The 20,000-nt window shown below is 41.5% G+C and overlaps 1 protein-coding gene across 2 annotated transcripts in view; it reads right to left on the reverse strand.

Moving 5' to 3' along the window:
- LOC137999741 (uncharacterized) overlaps positions 1-20,000 on the reverse strand; it is a 62,253-nt gene that overhangs the window by 464 nt on the left and 41,789 nt on the right. Inside the window, exons 19-34 of one of the 2 annotated variants that reach the window (XM_068845617.1) lie at positions 19,576-19,765; positions 18,935-19,037; positions 17,937-18,033; positions 13,569-16,790; positions 12,668-12,771; positions 12,068-12,186; positions 11,863-11,930; positions 9,767-9,859; positions 8,072-8,183; positions 7,146-7,176; positions 6,404-6,454; positions 4,329-4,434; positions 3,920-3,966; positions 3,782-3,825; positions 2,342-2,439; positions 1-1,007 (exon numbers count right to left, since the gene is read on the reverse strand). The exon at positions 1-1,007 is cut by the window's left edge and continues 464 nt beyond it. In XM_068845617.1, coding sequence (XP_068701718.1) covers positions 736-1,007; positions 2,342-2,439; positions 3,782-3,825; positions 3,920-3,966; positions 4,329-4,434; positions 6,404-6,454; positions 7,146-7,176; positions 8,072-8,183; positions 9,767-9,859; positions 11,863-11,930; positions 12,068-12,186; positions 12,668-12,771; positions 13,569-16,790; positions 17,937-18,033; positions 18,935-19,037; positions 19,576-19,765 — 4,757 coding nt within the window. In that variant the 3' untranslated portion in view covers positions 1-735. Of the gene's footprint in view, positions 1,008-2,341; positions 2,440-3,781; positions 3,826-3,919; positions 3,967-4,328; positions 4,435-6,403; positions 6,455-7,145; positions 7,177-8,071; positions 8,184-9,766; positions 9,860-11,862; positions 11,931-12,067; positions 12,187-12,667; positions 12,772-13,568; positions 16,791-17,936; positions 18,034-18,934; positions 19,038-19,575; positions 19,766-20,000 lie in introns of those variants that run through there. The other variant, XR_011122997.1, reaches the window with a different exon arrangement.

Here is a 20,000-nt window from a genome sequence, read left to right on the forward strand (position 1 = left end):
GCCGTCTTTAATACAGACTTGTCACTTCGACAACTAAATAGTCCCCGTCCCAAGGCCGAGCTTTAGTAGTGTCCAATAGTCCATTTCCGAGATCATGCCTGACTCGCTTTGAAGAGAAGGCAGACAAACTCGGAAATGGCATATTCAATGAAATAGGCCATTTGAACGATATCTTATAAACCTGGGACCAGTTCCTCAAAAGCCGATTAACGCTAACCTAAGATTAAAAATTAACCAAGCAGTTTATTTCTCTACTCCCAAACGCTGTTCAACGCAGATTTTCGGCAGAACTTTACATGAGAAGACGTCAATCTTGAAAAACAAAAATAAGCAAAAGAAACTTTCACCAAAAAGTTGAAAACGTGAAACAAAAGTTTACGCTAATCCTGGATTAAGTTAATCGGCTTTCGAGGAACCGGGCCCTGATGAATTCCGGAAATGAAAAGATCATGTTTCTCTTAATTTCCAGCTTTTTAAAAGACGCGAGAATTCCACACAATGGTTTAGGAAACGAGAAGCTTTTGACCGCTGATTGGAACTTTGCGCTAACTTCACATGACATGCTCTTTGCTGTCATTAAGAATAAACTCGACATGATAAAAGTTATCTCAAATTTATGTAAGTGCTCAACAGAGGATTTTGCGCCTAATTGAACGTCGTTGCGTCGAAACACTTCAACCGAGCCTAAACTCCAGCCCTTCCCCATCAGTTTCGAGGTGACTTCCCCTGGTCTAGTCATACGGACCGGCCAACTGGGCTGGATGGATTGCTAGTGCTAATCTGGCTTCGAATGTTATCCCGTACACTTCTAACACAGGACAAAATCTGTAGCCTGGTCTCTGTCATGGTACCCTCGTGCCAGCTTAAGGAACGCACAGCTCTCTTTTGAGGCAAAGCCAAGCTCGACTGTGCGCTGCCAACTTGAGTAGGGCGTGTGTCCGTCACTGGACTGTCATTTGAAGAGTCAGATGCTGGTGTGCCGTCTGGAGTTCGGAGAGAGGTTTCATCTGCAATGTAGAAATAGAATGTAGCAAAAATCACATTATAAAAGGGTAGGTTTAGTCATAATTAACAATTATTCCATTTGCGCGCGTTGGACCGGGAAACAGAAAGCGAAAGTGTTGTGCTTTTAGTGTTACAGTACTTGTTAACGTTAGGAATATTTGCTTGATAAGAACTTGGTAACTAGCACTACTATGGGTACAGGTTGCATTGCTGTGAAACTTCATTTTGAAAGTTACCTGATTTGACGCTATTAAAAAAAACAACGGTTGTTATTTTTTCAGTAAGTAATCGAACCTGGTGTATTAATAAGTACACATCTCTGTCTCTCACTTCTTTTATAGGGAAGATATCGTTGGGGTCACCTATTGTCATTGGTGTGCCAACCAGAGCCTCATTGGCTGTCGAAACAAAGGTTCTTTTGTTCCTGTGCTTGGCACATTTGAATAACAAAAGCAATGTTTGTAAAGACATACCTTCCCTGTAGTCCAACTAAAATCATCAATATATCATTTGAATCATAGCAAAGCTTTTAGCATTTTGTTGGGATACCTTCACTTGTGATGTCACATTATCAATACTTCTACAGTAATATTGCTGTAGAAGTATTTGCAGGGTTTATACTGTCTTGAAAGTCTTTGAATCTCAATTGAGTCCTTGCAAAGCTCTTGATTTGTTTGCTTGGTTTTGAAAAGTACTTGAAATTTAAGGAAATTTGAAGGTTCCCTCCTACAAGCAACTGCTGCTATTGTAATACAATAAATAGTAATTTTGTGGAATTCCAGTCTCGTGACATAGTATGCAACTTGTTGTATTGAGAATGGTTCACTGACATGGAAGAATCAATTTCTCAAGCTCAGTTCTTTGGAGTTTTAGGATAGCAGAGTCACTGTACGCTGAAAGAAACTAATACATTGCTTCAGTCAGAATAAAATCACCTCAATAAGATTAAGTATTTTGTATTACTACTGACCCATCCACTTTATCATTACTAACTGCCCTATCATTACTAAGCTGCCAAGGGCGAACTCAATGTTGCAACTGTAATTTTTAAGCCACACATTTACGCATTGCGGACCTACTTTTAATCAACGTCAAGTGTGCGTTCATGTAAACATGATATAAAATCAATTCAAGTGATCATCTCAATATGGAAATCGCGCCGGGGCGAGTTCTCACGGAATCTAATTTTGTGTAATTTCAAGTGGAACGAAGATTTATCTTCTCTCCAACTTCCGCCGAAACAATTTGGTCGTTGTACTTAATCAAAAGGACCTCATACTCTTGTCGACTAGTAAAATGTATAACCACCAAAGATCAACCAGGACATTCTCCTTACCTTCTGGTGTACCGCATTCCGTAACAGTGGAAGTTTGTCTCGAACAACCCTCAGCTCTTTGCGGCTGTTTAGCAGGCAGATTCTTGGCTTCACTTGGCCTACAACATGAAAATTGGGAGGTATGATTTTAATGCCTCAATGTTCCAGAGAACAAGATTTTGGAAAGTGATCTAATGGGATTTGGTAGAACTGTGTGAAAATGATAATCTAAGATGGAGGAAAACTACTAACATGCTAAGCGAGATTTGTGAAAGCATACAAACGAAAACTTGTTGTTGAGAAATGGAGCGAAAAAATGAATGAACCACGTATCAAAGGAAAACATGCGGAAAGAAAACAAATTACTCCACATCTATTACTGTTGTAGCTACCAACTCAAATACTTTTCCGATTGGAGGAGAGCGTGTCACGGGGCAAATTCACTAATAACTCCCTCGGGAAACAACTTGAACTTTCGATTTGCACATGACCAGGTTGTGCACCTTGAAACCGCGGTAAATTTGTGAGCATTCTCGCGTCATTTGCTGCCATGGCAACTACAGGCTTTCAAAAAAGAACAGGGCACAGTCGTTCAATCGATGGATAGAGCTATCCGCCGGATAAATCACTATCCAGTGGATAAGTAATAGCGAAACCAATTGCGCTATACAATGGATAGTGATTTATCGGGTGGATAGCGTTATCCACCTTTTAAACAAATGGGTCCTGGAGAAGAAATTCAACACCTTCCTCGGGACGGAAGCTCGAGATCTACAGACAAAAAGGTGTATTTCTGATTTTGTTTATTTGCAGTTGGGATTTGTAACATTTTGCAAGCAAGTCGTAAGGTGGCACCCGTATATAATTTGTTCTATTTTTTACATGGGAGGTACTACAAACCACTTAGGCTCTCCACAGACTAGGGATTTAGTCGTGGACAAATATTTGTGATCGACAACTAAAAAAACGTAGTCTGTGGCGTAAGTTGTCGACGTTCTCATTTTTTGGCGTGTTTCTAGTGTGTGAAAACTTTTGTTTTCGTTGTCGACTACTTTTGGATCTCCGCGCTATTGTTTCTGCGGCTTTCCCCACCGGCTTAAAACATGGAGGATTGCAGAAGTAAAATACTTGGTAAAGAAAACATTCTTTTTGATCTTCCTTTTCCACATCCCGTTCTTGGAGGTGGAAACGACACTAACGATGTCATTATTGCGGCAGCTTTTCTCCTTTCTTGCCGCCATATTGAATGCACGAACACAAAAGCATGCGTAGTAAGCTCTTGGTGCCCAACCTCCCTGCGTATCGGTTTCTAAATCAGTATTTGAGCGCCAGTGTGTGGAATCCCTTTATCGGACTTACTTAGTTGTCGACAACTAAATCCCTAGTCTGTGGAGGGCCTTAATGACGAAAAGTTTGCCATCACAACCTTGAGCTCTCATCACTTTTCAAGAGTTAACTCACCCTGCAAAAGTTGTCAAGAATTCTTGGACTTTCATGACGCCGATCTAAAACGCAAGTAGTCATAAAAGAAAACCGTTCAAATTGTACTTATACCTTACACTTTGACAAACGACTGAAAAATCAATTTTTTTAACTTACTCCTCGCTCCAAGAACCAAGGCACTTCCACTCTGGTTTTATTCATATCTACAAGGTGGAACAAAACACATTTGTTTCCGGGTTAAAATCAAGCTAAATGGCCCGCCAATGTTTGCCTGTAATTCTTGCCCGTGAATATGGCCATTTCAACCCGAGATGTACGGTATCATCAAAACCAAACTCATAGGCGATATCAATATCGCAATTGTTTCGTAAGAATACATTTGATTATAAGGTAGGTTTCCTGCACTGAGGAGAGAGAATTTTAACTCGAAAAAAAAAAAAAAAAAAAAAGAGAAAGAAAGAAATCGGAGCAGATCCCTCAAAAATGCACGCCTCGCCCCACTCCCCTGCCCCCACCTTTCAAGTCCCCACCTGCCGCCTTATGATACAGCAATTTTTCATCGCACCTGACAGAAGAATGATATGTCTGTAGACAGAGCTTAGTTCAGTCTGCAGCTTGAGTGTGGTATTTAGATACCGCTGGGTGGCGGGAATACTGTCTGTAACATAACCCTGATTAAAAAAAAAGAAAAACATAAAACAGTTGTGACGTTCTTAGACGATTTCGTTTGTCATTATTTTAAAGCGCTATCTTTATTCTTATGTTACTGTAGTCCATCCGAGCGTTATCCGGAGTAATGGGACTGGGGCCCGAACAGGGACAAATTGAAACTGACCAGGGGCCCGTTTCTCGAAAGTCCCGAAAACTTTTCGGGCCCGAAAAGCCATTTGTGAAACTGCCAACCGCGTGTTCTGGAAAGCCGATCTTTTTGAAATGGTTTTAAGGGAACAAAAAAAACGAGCGGTACCGAACGGTTAGTGCGAAGTCTTGCACGTACGCGCACAAACAAGAAGAAAACAAGAAGTGGTTTCACTTTGCCCATTTGCTAATCTTAAAAGCAAAGGAAAATAAAAGCGACAAAGGCACACTTGAGTAAACCAAAGGCTCAAATAGTAATTTAATTGCCATAAACGTGCTTCAGTTGTTGTTGTAAAGAAGGCAGGTAGATTCCCTCGACATAAAATAGAAGCAACAAAATAGACCAAAAAACTTCCCTTTCATACGTAGCGAGCAAAGCGACATCAAAATGGCGGACTGATCCGCTAAGAACGAGACATGCGCGATTTACCCTTCTCTCGCCGTTGACGATTTCGGATATCGACCACATATCATCTTTAGGGGCCGGAGTAAATCAGCGACATTTCCCAGTTTGTTCTCAAAAGACCAGCAGACTCACCTACCCCTAGATGAAATATTTCGAGATACTTACCCACCACTAAGCGTGGTCTAACAAAGAATTTGAAGAATTTTCAACCTATTTTGCGTCAAGTAAAGCATCATATTGTGTCCGACCCTTTGGAATAATGACATCTGACACCGGAATTTTAATCAGGTAATATTATGTTGCTTACTTGAATTATCATGCCCCATTCTAAACCTAATAGTTCTCCGTCCTTCGGACTTCGCACTAAAAAGGAATGTGAAGTTTGACGACTTAAATCGTCTCCGTTCTTGAGATACAAAAGGAACTGCGACACCCAAAAATGGCCCGTAAAGTTTCGGGACTTTCGAGAAACGGGCCCCAGGGTGGACATTAAACCAACTAATCCAATACATATATCTGTGGATATTTTCAGTAGTACTTAAAGTACTACACCGCCAACGTCTGAAAAAACGTACCCCTCCAACGTTTCCCGTGTGTCAGTTTAACAGAGTAGATGCAAATATGTAGGAGTTTAGTGTGTTGAGCAAGATGTGAGAGTTCAACATCGAGGTTAAGGGGGAGACACCAATGTATATAAAAACTTGGTATAAAAACTTGGGGAGAATTAGTTCTTCTAGGACTGTTCTGTTGGGCCTTAATCCGCTTTTGCAAATTTGGTATACATGGAATTGCGTTGTGTACTCTCTTGATTCTAATTTTAGTGGTAAAATGAATGGGACAAATAAAATACGGTTTACTCAGAATAAAAAAAAACAAGGGTTCTTTTTGGGATTATCTTGGCACGAAAATGCTACGCGACCCGCATGTCAGCTGCAAGGTAGCGACAGTCTATTCCGACCATTGCTTCTCAATTCGTTTCTCGAATAAACACTTTCTCTTTCGGAAAACGCCCTTTTTTAGAAAAACTATAATTGTTCAAGTTTTTTGTCAAAATTAACCCAGCAAAGGATTGAAAAGAATAATCCCAAAAGAAAGCACCCAGAATTAGAGGAGACAAATTGTGCGAATATCACTAACGACGTATTGATTACGTTTGGGTCACTTTAACGTAAGGATACCAATGGACGAGCACTAGGACATTTTAACGGCTAACTGTACAGGAGCAATAAGTGTGCACTACATTTTGAATCATCAGCTAGCAAAGTAATCGCAATGAGCAAAATGAGCAGCGTTATTTAGCAGTAAAATGCAACCTGTCTACACTTGACGCCTCGTGTCTTACGGGGCGTAAAAAGATAGTCTTAAATTTATCTCACCTTGTTCAAAACCTTGACCAAATCTTGGTCTTTGTATCGCCGCACAAGAGCCTAAAGACAAAGGCAATAACATGACATAGCGTATGTAACATAGGTAAATACAACACTGACGCGAATTTGTAATGCGACTTGTAGAATTAATTAATTATTCAGCAAAGTCATGACTAATCAGCAGATACTACTTGAGCCACATGTACTCCTCTGTAATCCCAATAGGCCATTTCCGAGTTCAAGTCTGCCTCCTCTTCAAAGCGAGTCTAAGTGCGAAGTTTTTGTTATGAAAATTAGTTTTCATTCATATGTAAAGTAGAACTAATTACCGTCACAAAAACTTCACACTTAGACTCGCTTTGAAGAGGAGGCAGACTTGAACTCGGAAATGGCCTATACAAATAACCTGGGGTTGACGAATTATTAAAAAAGCACAAAAGAAGTAACTTTTAATAAAACTCCTGTCCAGCTAATTTGTATTCATTAACTTTTGATACAGATCTCTACTGCCTTCGGCTCGCCATTGAAATTCCCGCTCAAATTTTCTCTACTACTTGTTAAGCGTGAGCACTGACTGTTCATGACCACTGGTTATTTATAAAGACAAGTCATTCTAGGGAAGAAACTGCATAGAACGAAAAGTTTGCGTAAATGAATCGATTCTGTTCCAGAGCTACAGATGTTGATTAATTTTTTGTCACCCTTTTTTTTCCCTTTGTGGAGAAAAGACTTGAGGGCCATATCAACTTACCAAAACCTTAGAGTCTCTCTTGGTAAGCGGTCTGTTAAGAAAAAGAAAAAAAAATGGATTGCACACATCTCTCTGTCACGGTCTCAAGTGCGGATTAAAATGTAGCTGCAGTGCTTTTAGAGGAGTTACTACTGAGATCGTGAATAATTGTGTCCACTTCGTGTTCAAGAACGGTCATAAGATGGATTGGGAAGAAATTAAGGCTGCGCACCTAAAGAGGATGATGGATTGAAAACAGCAAACGCAAATTCGAGCTCAGATCATCCAATGACACGTGCTTCTCTCTAAAAGTGTTCCTTACCCCCAAACGGGTGGGGTGAGGTGGGCTGGGGGCAGAATGGTGACTATGGGTTCTTGGATGTCTGTCGCCACAATAAGCAATGTGAAAATCTAAACGACACGGGTTGCGGGTAACGGTTAATTTACCCGTGACCCGCGTAAATTTTGGACACTTCGCGCCCCGATCACTGACACCGCTAATTTTGAGAAAGACGTCTCAACGCCATTGACACTGTCAACATCAGCAAATTTAAGCTACAATCAGTGACAAGTTCACTGAGACACTTACATTCAAACGAAACAACTTCACCGTTTTGGACTTTCACACCTTTTCCCCCTCCCCTAACCTCTATACTGAAATGTGAGATTTTCCACACAGCACGACTCCTGACTGAACTAGCCTTTACACAACATTAAATGGGGGGAGGGAGGGGGGGGGGGGGGAAGTCGTTTAATGCGTCCTAGAAATGAGATAAAGTGAAAATTTCTGTTCAAGAAATATGTCTGTCCCACCTTGAAATGTATTGTAGGTTTAAAAAATTCAAGCATCATAACAAGACCTCGTCCTGGGCCACTTCCCTTCTCAGCTAACCTTTTGGCTAAAGAAGCCACCGATGAAAAGAATAAAACGATCCAAACCCACCTACCTAGTCATGGAAAGTCTCTTGTAACCATTTCTGCTTATTTTCAGTACCCACACAAATTTCTGGTGCTGTAGACTTTGTTTCTTCATGAAGCACAACAGGGCATCCAAAAGCTCTGGCGAAAAGGACGAACAACAGCTGAATGGGGCAAAAGGCAGGGGAGGGGAGGGGATTAGGCTTAGATCCCTTCAAAAGACGATTCTAGACCTATGAGAATCGGTTAACAGGGAAGAATAAAGGGGCCGTCGTCCGTATTAAAGGGGGTTGAATTTTGAAAGAATATTTGGGCTTTCCCCAGGGACAAAGAGAACTGTCCGCAATAGCGGAGTATCCGTATTAAGCGGGTGTCCGTAAAGCGGGGTTCGAGTGTACTGTAATTCTAGTTTTGTTGTGTATGAAAAAGAGACAGTCTCCAAAAGGAACTTAATGAAGTTAAATGTAGTTCAACTAGTTAACAACTAGGAGCGACTGCAGTCAATTCTTGTCAGTGGTTTGTTATATTTGCGCATGCGTTGGATTCCTCGTGCTATGGGCTGTAGAGCATAAGGTGATTCCTCAGAAAAAAAAAGTTGTCGAACGATTTTCTTGAAACTTTCCCTGAATGTTTCCAACTAATCCCTGTTTTGAGAACTACAATAAAACGGATAAGTCACCGTGCTTGCTTAAGAGATAGAATGGGCCAATCTTACCCCATTGATGCCTGTACTGATACTAATCACGTGCGTTTTTTCATCAGCTCAGGGTACATTTTGTTGTAGCTAAATGAGAGGATTTTTAAAGTTACACTTGAAAAAACACCCGATAGGTAGAAAGTCTAGAGCATATGGAACACTGTCCTATAAAGTTTGTGGAAAAATCACTCAACTTAAAACGCCGTCCACACGTTTCTCGAGTCATTGTTTTCACGATCATAATTTACATCCTTGGGTAAGGAACCTTTTGTGTACGTTTTTAGCTACATTTTTTCCCCTCCCATAAATTTGAAAAAAAATTAAATGGAAGGGGATAATTTGTACACCAAAATTATGCAATAAAAATGTAGCTCACCATGCTCGTTTAAGAGTAAAACACCATCGTACCGGTCTATCTCGGTTATCGTAGATCAAAACAACAAAATTCGCCATGGTCTCGGAATGCGCGCGCTTATTCGCAACGAAATATGGGTCATTCACAACTTCTCTCAAATGTTTTGAGAACTGCTTCAGCATGTATGATCCATTTACACCATATTTACAATTCTGCACATTTGACCAATTTATAAATATTGACACACCATATGCGCCGTACAGGATGCGCAGTGCAATACTGAGGAATCACCTTAATTTATCGGTGTGAAGCGGAGAAGGAGCACTTTGTGTAGAGAGTTTTTTCCCTCCCTCCCCCCACTCTACTTTCCACTGTTTACCAGTGAGACGGGTGCCTGTCTTTGCGGGGGTGTGGGGGCTCATGGCTGGTTTGTCAGGTTTTGCCAGCCATCGGTGCTGCCTCCATCTTGGAGCTGGCTGCCAATAGTGGAAGCTACAGGATATGTCAGGCACCCAACCTCTACTTAGTGTTGTTAAAGACCTTGCGCTTGGACAAAGCTGAGTTGAACTCGGGGATGACATTTTATGCTCACAAAAATACATAACAAGCGAAGGTTCTCCACCTGCGGCATAAAAGCGATCTGGCCTCGACAATAAATGAAAAAATAGTTACCAATTTCAATGGTTTTGAGAATAACATCATCAGCCAGCAAGACACCTCCAGAAACAAAGATGTTCTCAAACAAGCTACTTCCTCTGGCCACATCTGAGAGTGTAAGAAATATAAATAAACGTATATATATATTATTATTATTATTATTATTATTATTATTATTAACTAAATCGTTGGATAATGCATTCCTCGAACTTTTATTGTCGCTTAGCCATCATGGTATATGATCTATTATACCAAGCTCCACAAATATCAGTAACTGTACGCATCAGTTTTGTTGTTTGTACAAAATAAAGTAGGGAAGATTTATCCATTATCTGTGGGCGTTTCAAATAAAACAATTATTCCACTCGCGCTTGTTGGATATGAGGTGATGAAAGCCAACGAGGCGCGTATCATCGCATATCCAACGCGCGCTCGTGGAATAATTGTTGATTATTTGATCTATTACTTCATTCATAGACTCCCTTCACGGGAACAAATGAGCCCAAAAAATTGACCTGCTTTCAACTGTAAGGCTTCATAACTCAGTTGGCAGAGCATTGCACCGGCTTCGCAGAGATTATGGTTTCGACTCCGTTGGAGCCACCAGAACTTTTCAGGTGTCTCTAAAAGACAATTACTTAAATTGTCCAGTTAAGTGCAGAAATCACTTCTACCTTTAGTGTAAAACGTGTAGAAAATCATTGAGAATAACAAGCAATCTGAAATCCCTTTTCACAATTAAGCGCTCTACTACTTGACCAAGAATACAACTTAAAAATAATCCCGTGAAACTGACGTAAATCAAATCAAATTATGGTTCTTGAAGTGAGGGAAAAATTGGTGTACCCGGAGAAAACCGTCCTCTCGGAGCAGAGCAGATAACCAACATTCTCAATCACACGAGATGTTGAGTCCGGGAATGGACCCGGACCACATTGGTGGACAGGTGAAAGCTCTTACTACAGCGTCACCACTGACACGCCAAAGGATAAAACTAGAATCGCTTCGCTAAAAAAGGCTTAGAATAAGTTGTAATCGTTTAAAAAAGGCCGAACTTTTCGGACGCCAAAAGTTACTAACGAGAAATAAGCAAAAGCCTGAGTTGCTCAAGGCAGAGTTACCAACGCTGATAGCAAGTTTAGGACAACTGTAACAGCTACGGCAAATGCCACAAAACATCATTATCAATACGCGCGGCCAAATGACAAACTGCCCTCGGTAAAACGCGCCTTTCTGTGGGCCAAACGGGAAATGTGCGGGCTAAAAATACATTTCCCTCCGTGATACTGATTGGCTGTAGAGATGTCAAACAACTTCGCTCGGCCAATGAGATTGTCCTATTTAAGTGCGAGGATTACTTCTACATTTGGTCTACAACACGCACTTCAAATATATGCAATCCTTTCATTCTCACAACCTTTGTTTGTATACACTACACTACATTAGCTGATCATGTTGTAGCAACAACTTTCCATACCATAGTTTCATGCTCCATCTCTGTTAAACAATTTTTTTCTTCTGAAATGAATTGGTACGATTTGGCCTTGTGTATTGATAATGATAATCAAATTACTTTTGTAGGGCATATACTTTATTTGTGTCCCACTTAGCATCATTTGACCACAAATAAACTATATGCCCGACAAAAGTCATGTGATTGTCCTAATATTATTATCGGCTTGATGAGTAAATGATGAGTAAATTGTGCGCCATGGGCGGCACGCTTTTTAGCATAGTTCTTTGCTGTACTCAGCATACCCAATTAACCAAATTTAAGTTGCGAGAAAACAACAGTAAATCGTTCAGTTTCTTTACTTGATTGTCGTTCGTACCAATCCACTTATACAATACTTCGCCCACATTGTAAGATGTGTACTAGAAGAAATAATCGCGAAATTTTTAGGATACCCATATTTTGAAGTGTTGCTTTCGTTAACGCTGCGTTTGACCTTGCGACGAACCAAAGAGATCGTTGATTATCGTTACCAAACTTAAACCAATACGGACAGTAGGAGTCAGAGAAGGAGAAAGGACAACAAAACAGCAAAACGTCTTTGACGACTTCATCTTAATCCAATCTGAGGTTAACATATGCTTTCTCGTAAGAGTACCTGCTAAGGTGTTGAACAATGCAAACTTGACGCACGGCGACATCTTAAGCTGGTACAAGTTGGCTAACCTAAAGAAGAATACAGTACTTAGCACAAGTCTTTAAGAAGAGGATGGAATAAGGCGAGAATCAACCAACAAACCAGATGGGAACTCAACCCCCTCCCCTTGCGGTAAATAAGCTGTATGAACTTGGACCATTCTCACCTGTGTACAGATGGTAAGTGTTTTCTTCTGATCAACACTTTCAGTTCGCGAGAATTCTCCTCCAGACAAGCAGGATCCTTGATATCAACAAAAGCACCTCCGGCCTTTATCATGTAGTTCTGAAACGAAGGTAAAAGAGATAGTACCCTGTGTCTTTGTATTACTACCGGACAGCTCTGTGCGCACCCTGCGAGCAGAGCACCTTTTTGTCTTTTTCTCTACTGAGGAGGAAAAAATGAGGCTCTGCCTGAATCGCATAAACTTTTTGAACCCGCCGCAGCCCGAACTTCTGGATTAGTCAATCTTGTTTTCTCTCGTCAAACCGGTTTTTCCATTGCAAGCATCCAAAAACTAATGGTTATAATTGAGCCCACTGTACCGTGAAAAACCAAGACGGTGGCGAGATCTGGCATATTAGGCTTGGGGTCGAGACTGTATCCTGGCAACATCTACCGCATACTTAATAAAGATCTTACTCGATTCGTGAAGCTTGTTTCTCAAGAACGCCAAGATCGAGCACGCAAAAGAAAGGCTCTGCTAGCAGGGTGCTCTGCTCCTCGTTGCATTTTTGGCAAAGTATCGAGTCTAAAGCGAAATTACCTTAACGGCATCACATTCTTTGTCATGTTCTGGCGAGTACACAAAAAACCGAAACCTCTTTCGAGGGATTTGAAGCTTTTTCTGTGAAAACTGCTTGTCAGCGCCTACGTGAAATAAAATACAGAAATCGTTATCTTGACATCTTCAACTGATACAAGTTGGCCAACCATGTGTCTAAAAAAGTGTTACCTGCTTTTTTAAAATGAGAAGAATTGAATAACTCAAGCTCCAAAACGAGGCCGGAAATTAACCAACAAACCAAATAAGAAATGAACGAATTAGGTACCCATGATTCACATATTTTCTTTGATATTAAACAACCTTTTTCTTACTTACAAAAGGGTAGAAGAGCGGGGCTGATGAATTGCAATGTGGACTATTCGTGAGGGGTTTATAGGTATAAATCACTGGTAGGGCGTATTTATCTGCATAAATCCCTACAGGAAGGAATTTATTCCCTTTAATCCCCCGACTGACTTTCCCTCGCACGACATCTTCAGGGTGGTTGCCATCTAACGGATATTGCATCCCAAGAAGTTTCCGAACGAAAAAAACCATAAACTTGATCACGTTTTGGTGACCAAAGTACTCATTGCGATGTACCAATTCTTTGAAAAGTCTATGAATACCGGAAGGAGGGCAAGAACACATAAAAATAATTCTTTTCTGCGAGAGTTCATTAGCATCATTCCTGGGGAATGGTTAATTAATGCAAACCAATATTTTTCAGTAGACTCAGATAAAGCAAAACGCATAATACCTTACACAAACGATTACAAATATATGCCCACGACAAAAAAATGCCACAATTATCCCCACTGAAAACGTTATTCTGAAATAATCTGAATCGAGCACAATTGATGTCCTTTAACAAGTGTACACAGCATACTGGAAGACAAACCTTTAGCAACGGTTTCTTCACTCGAGCAGGTTGGTGTCCCCAAATGCCCTTTGTGTGCCGAGCCTTCCACAGGACCCGCTGAAACTGGAACAGAACAGGCCATTCTTGAGGAAGAGCAAAGTTCTTCCTCGGCAGACAGGCCGCTATCTGACGGACAGCTGCTCAACTCAGCATAATGATTCCGTGCCTGATGAAGGACATTTTCCAGAGAGTGGACCGTGGAGGAGATTGCCTCTTCTGCTATGCGATCAAATGATGATGACTGCCCAAGGAGATTAGACAAGTCCCCTATCGAGCTGAAGATGGTGTGTTCAGCATTCGAAAGGAACACTGGATCGATTGGACTCAAAAGAGGCGCATCTCTGGAAGACTCTAAGCTAGGACTATCCGCTGGAAGTATGTCAAGTTTTGAGCTGACATGATTTGAGGTACCAAGGTCCTCAGTTTGTGTTGCACAAGTTCCATTGCCAGGATTAGTTACCGACGGTGCTGGATCTGCAGCAATACCTCCACATGTAGTAGTATTCTCTCCCTGCATTGCATTCACGGCCTGAGTAATGGCGATGCGGGAAGCAGGCTGCACTGCTAATCTCATGTTGACCGTTGAATCTAATGACGCGGAAACACCATCTGTGCTTGAATTGGTGACATTCTCTAACGATTTCCCTTCTGCGACTGGCTTTTCAGTGGACCCCAGTTGAGCCCCAATACAGTCCTCTTGGACTGGCGTAAACGCTGCATTATCAGCTTCATCTATTTCTGAAACATCTGCATCAGAGATATCCATGAGGCTGCCATCCATATCAGATTCCATGCCTATGTCATTTAGTTCTTGATCTTTGCCTCCAGCCATCCGTTTCAACTCCAAAGAATCTGGAATGCTCTCATGAGCCTCCCTTTCAATACCATGTTTCTCTTTCTCATTTTCATTCTCACTTCCTTCAACCTCACTGATTTCAGAATAGAACTGCATGAGAGCGTTGACCATTGAGTGATCCATCACACTGCCATGAGCTTGATTACAACCTCCATTTTCTGCGGCATTTCTAGTGGTAGAGGCCGTAGCTTCACTTAAAAGGTCTGGACACTTGATAGTTTCAAAAGAGCTATTATTGGTTGACAAAGGCTGTGCATATTGACGTGGGACTGTCTCAGGTGGTTGACTTCCATGGTTGAGATATTCGCCCTCGGTTACAGGAGGGCAAATATGACATGTCAAAGCAGGCTGTGAATAGCCCGCTGGAAGTGATACCTGCACACCACTACAAAGTTCTCGATGCTCATCTTCAGTTCCCGGAGGACAAATGTCATCAGAGGTTGTGGCAGACAGTGCCAGTCCGCATGAAACTGGCACAGGAGGAGCACGATGGGTCCAGTAAGGCAATTGTGGGTTTGGGTGCTCCAATGAATTGTTTGGGGCAGCAGGAAAAGGTCCAGCATATGTCATCACTGGCCACATCAACCCTGCAGGTGCTGGTGATTGTGGTGGTAGTACAGGATGAACTGTTACAGGAGGCGTCATGGGTGTTGCAAGCGAGTGCTGTTGGCTTGACATGACATACTCATCTGGATTAAGGGCATTGGAACTTCTGGGACTTGAAAGGGCTTTACCAAGCTGAGGTGAACTGAATGCAGAGGATACCACAAGGGCAGAACCATTTGCCTTATTAGCTACTGATTGGGTTGCTGGAGGAGCTTGGTACAAGTTCTCATCAACTGACCTTTGTCTCGAAAATTCAGGATGGAGCCCCAATGCATCCACTTCTCCACTCTTGGCAAGGATATCGAACGTTGCTTTACAATTTTCTTTTCCCAACGACAACTTTATGCCATCCTTTGCATTTTCAACATTGATTCTTGACACTTCATTGTCGTTAAACTTTTCTGGCGTAGGTGAACAATCCTCTACGAGGCAATCCTTTCCTACTTTACTCGTATGCCCAATTCCCTCTTCAATGTCTACTTTCGAGACCTCAACGGCATCTTTAGCCGTAATTACTGTGTTAGCCACCTCGAACTCTTCAACTCCGCTGGTTTCATGATTTGTGGATTTCTCAACACTTCTGTCAAGGGGTGCACCGTTTGCAGTATTCTCTACCTTACAAAGCGATCCATCATTCGGCGCTGCGGCCTGCTGCTTTCCTTGTTCAGATGGATCTCTGACGATTTTATTTGTTTCTTTAGTCACACAGTCTACTATATTTCCTTGAACACATAAATTAAAGTAAGAATGTCTTTCCTCGAAAGGAAGACCAAAGAACATTGTTGAAGAATCCTTTGACGCTTCAGGAGGTTCATGGACATTATTACAAGAGCCACTCTTGTCAACATCCATAATCATTATCCCATTATCTTCCTGGACAATCACTCCATTATTTTTCTCTTCTAAGGGGGGGTTACTAGTGGCTAGTTGCTCCCCTCCCTGTGGATCAGTATCTTCTAATATTTCAGCAACTTCTTCATCACACATCAAATCGGAAGCATTTCCTTCTTCACAATCTTTCGAAACAAAAACATGAAGGTTTTTATGTACATTTAGACTTTCCCTTGTGCAAAGCGTTGAAGGGTGCTCATCATTATTTACAGTGCAATTTTTAGCAACGTCATTAACAGCTAATGAAACAATCGTGTCAACTTGTGACTGCTTCTTCAAAGAACTCAACGCGTTATCCTGCAAAACATCCTTTGAACCACTGTTTCGCCCAACTTCTTTCCAATCAGACTCAGCCTTTTGAACCTCACTTTCAAGGTCCACGTCATCAAAGTCAAAATCAGGACTCCCCGCTGCGTGCATTTCAGGAGGGGACGGTGAGTTACTAGAACTACGACTTGACTGTCGCAAGCGCCTCTTCACTCGACGAAACATACGTTCCGAAAAACGTCGGACTGCTTCGGGTGCGTACGAGGTATGCTGCCTCTCGTCATCCTCGCCGGCAGCCAATTTAACTCCGTGCCGCTTTCTCTTAATCCAGTTCGAAAGCTGGAGTTTAGTCATCCACGCAAACACCATAATCTCGCAATGTCTTTGCTGATCCGTTTCCGCTGGTTCACTCTCTCTCGTTCTCTCAGCAGCCATTTTGTGGTCAGGTGAAGTCTCCTCTTTTGTGCTTTGTGCGCTGTTTTCCACTTTACATCTTTTTACAGGATTATCATCATTTGTAAGTCTAGATTCGTCACAACCAGTATTTCCTCCAGTGGCGCTTTGTTCTGCTGAGTTCTGCCCTGTAACAGCAATTCAAGAATGAGATCCAAATTGTGAAATATTCGAGCACTTTCTACTATTAAGGAAAACTCGTGGGACTTCACCCCAAACCGATAATAAGTGTCTGCTTCCTCTAACACAGTCTCTGGACCTGAATTGTGCTTGTTGATGAAATTCATCATCATCATCATGCAAATATGCATCATGCACTAATGAAGCATTGCTGGAACTTGGTATCAGTTAATAGGCACTGCCCAACGAACTATGAAATTGTCCCACCAATATACGACCGTGGTTAGTATACATGACGACGGAATGGTTAGGGTTGGGTTAACCCGCACAAAAACGAGTTTTGAACATTGTTATGTTATTTGTGGCAAAAGGTACTTGCCATAAAACTGACACATAACATTTCACTTTGATCAGTAACAACCGGTTAAGGCAAAAGGGGATTAAAAATCAAGTTAAAATCGGCAATCCAGGATAAAAACCCATCCCTGTCCACTGCTTATCCCATGAAGTATTAAAATAATCAGCATCCCTCATCATGCGCTGGTTGCCTGCTGCCTTAAAATGCCCCTAGTCTTAGACATTTGTCTTTGGTGAGCCACGTCTCTTCACCTTTTGAAAACGTGTTTTGCTGTTTCCACAGCTAAATTTCGCTTGAAATTGCGCCATATAAAGCCTTTTTATAAGTCTAATATATGCCGTTTCCGCTAATGACGTCGAACTTGTGCTTTCAAATTTCATTCAGGAATGTACAAAGGCTTAAAACAAGAAAAGAAATCGGAAAAGTTTTAGGCCTTTGCACATTTCTGAATAAAATTTGAAAGCATGAGTTCGACGTCATTAGCGGAAAACGGCATATATTAGACTTACTAAAAGGGTGTATAACTAAGTGAAACCAGCAGAAATTGTATGAACCACCAGTTGCGTGGTTATATCCAAAACATAACGTCACAGATGGTTTGCAATGCACAAATTTATTCACAGCTGGAATGCAAGAGTTTATGACGTCATTTTAGGGACAGACCAATCACCAATCACGGTACTAAAAATAAACCTCAGCAACATAACAAATTTTGAGGTCAGGGACACTTAAGCATTGAGTGGTGTATAAGCAGAGGACAAAAACGTGTTTCTAGCCAAGGCAATACAACACCTGCCTTCTCCGCCTGGTGACCCCGACTGACCATTCTGGCCTCGTTCGCGAGATATCCAAGGATATCGCCTAACTCTCGTTGTTGAACGATGTTTGTAATCCTATAAGGAAGTATCACCAGCTATATTAGTTTTTCAAACAACTGAAAAAAATCATGCAAAAAACAAAAAAATCACTGAAACCGTTTGCATCAAAAGTGCAGGGCTGGCGCAGTGGTGAGAGCACCCGCCTCCCACCAATGTGGCCCAGGCAAAGTTTTCGTACGTTTAGCGTGGTTCCGTGTGAACGGAACCCCTTTTAATACACGAATTTTCAACCGGTAGAATTCCGTGTGAAATCGGGCCTCAGTCAAAGGGGTAGCGTCACTCGCGCTATTTTACTCAAACTTCAAAACACTAAAAGACGTCTTTGCATCAATGAAGACCCAAATGATGCTATGGTTTTTTTGCCAATAACCACTGGAGTGCACTGAAGCTATTCCTTGTTGTTTGAAGCTAAGGATGGAGAGGATGGAAATAGACTGAAATTTGAAAAAATTGCCCAGTTTTTCAAGTTTGCAAACGCTGTAAATGCTTCCTTACGTTTCAAAGACTTTACAAAGGAGTGTCGTGAAACAGGGCCTGCAGTTCATTGTCCTTATCAGAGACTTCTAGAAAGGACAATCATTTTGTCATTGGCACTTGTAAGTCAGAGCTATTCACATTCGTCCAGCCAGGGGTTTGAACAATGAAGTCTATTGCTCTTGCAACTCGGCCCTTTATTATACAGTGCTCTCTCCCTCCCCCTTCTCAATGTTGATGGCAATCCAGGACAACCAGAAAAACTGCAGTTTGTTTCAACATTGCTTTGGGGAAAGGCGCAAGCAATCTCGTTCGTATTATAAGCACATACTTCCTATGATCGGTTTTTTGGTGCATAAAAACAAAGGTGTGCCAACAACTTTTGACCAGGATTGTAGGCTCGTCGATCTATGTTGATCTAATTCTCTAAACGGTCCGTCACCTTATATGCACCCCTTGACTCAGTAGGGCTAGAACTCCTGCAAAGCTGGGTCTCATCCTCACTCATGCCGTGTCGATACTCAAACACTTCAGATTGATTAAACCTTCAAAAACAACAACAACAACAATGTCAATCAATGTCACACGAAGTATACAAATGAAAACAAACAGATCTTCACATTACTTGTTATTATCTTTTTCAACTGTTTCGTAAGTTCACAGAGGCCAATTAAATTATACACGCCATTCCTTTAAAAGCACTTCCCCAAAAAGGAACTTACTGAGATAACATTTAAGGTTGACTAATCTATGATAATAAACTTCATTGAAGTGTCAAGTCTTCTAGCACTGGAGTGCCAACTGGGAACAAACTTTATCGATAGCAAATCAAATCAAACGTTAATTTTTGAGGAAAGGAGAAAAGCAGGGAAGAACCTCTCGAAACAGAGTAGAGAATACACAAACTCAAACAACATGTGACGCAAAGTCGAGGAATCGAACTCCGTCCACATTGGTGGTAAGAGAGTGCTCTCACCACCAAAACAGCCTGTCTCCCCAAAGTGGGTTTACTTCCGCTGTGAATTTGCCAAGTGCTTTGACGCTTTGTAAGGACTTTCTGAATGGAACTACATAGCACCATACCTTGAAATCTCATCTTCATCCCCCTGTGAAAATTCTGAGTTGTATCGATCAATAGCATCGTCCATGTGGTACGATGTCTCCATAGCACCTTCACCGAGGACCTCTGACTGACCTCCTAAAGCCCAGTTTAAGTCGCGTTCTTCTGAAGTTGTTGTTTGGCAAAAGAATCCATCAACTGAAGGCAGGATTTCTAAAGTAAACAAATACACTTAAATAAGAACTTATAAAAAAAGATTTTGAAAATAGGCTTAAGATCAACTGGGCCAGTGATAACATTCGACAAACAAACATCTTGGTTTCGAGAGCTTCATGAAAGAATATGAAGTGTGCAAAAGAGAACAGTTCTAATACACCAAGCAAATTCTCTAAACATAGCCAAAAAAATTCAGAATTGTAGTTTACACCTTTAGCACCTGACAGTCATC

Source organism: Montipora foliosa, chromosome 4 (assembly GCF_036669935.1).
Source record: "Montipora foliosa isolate CH-2021 chromosome 4, ASM3666993v2, whole genome shotgun sequence".
Taxonomy (NCBI): Eukaryota; Metazoa; Cnidaria; class Anthozoa; order Scleractinia; family Acroporidae; genus Montipora; species Montipora foliosa.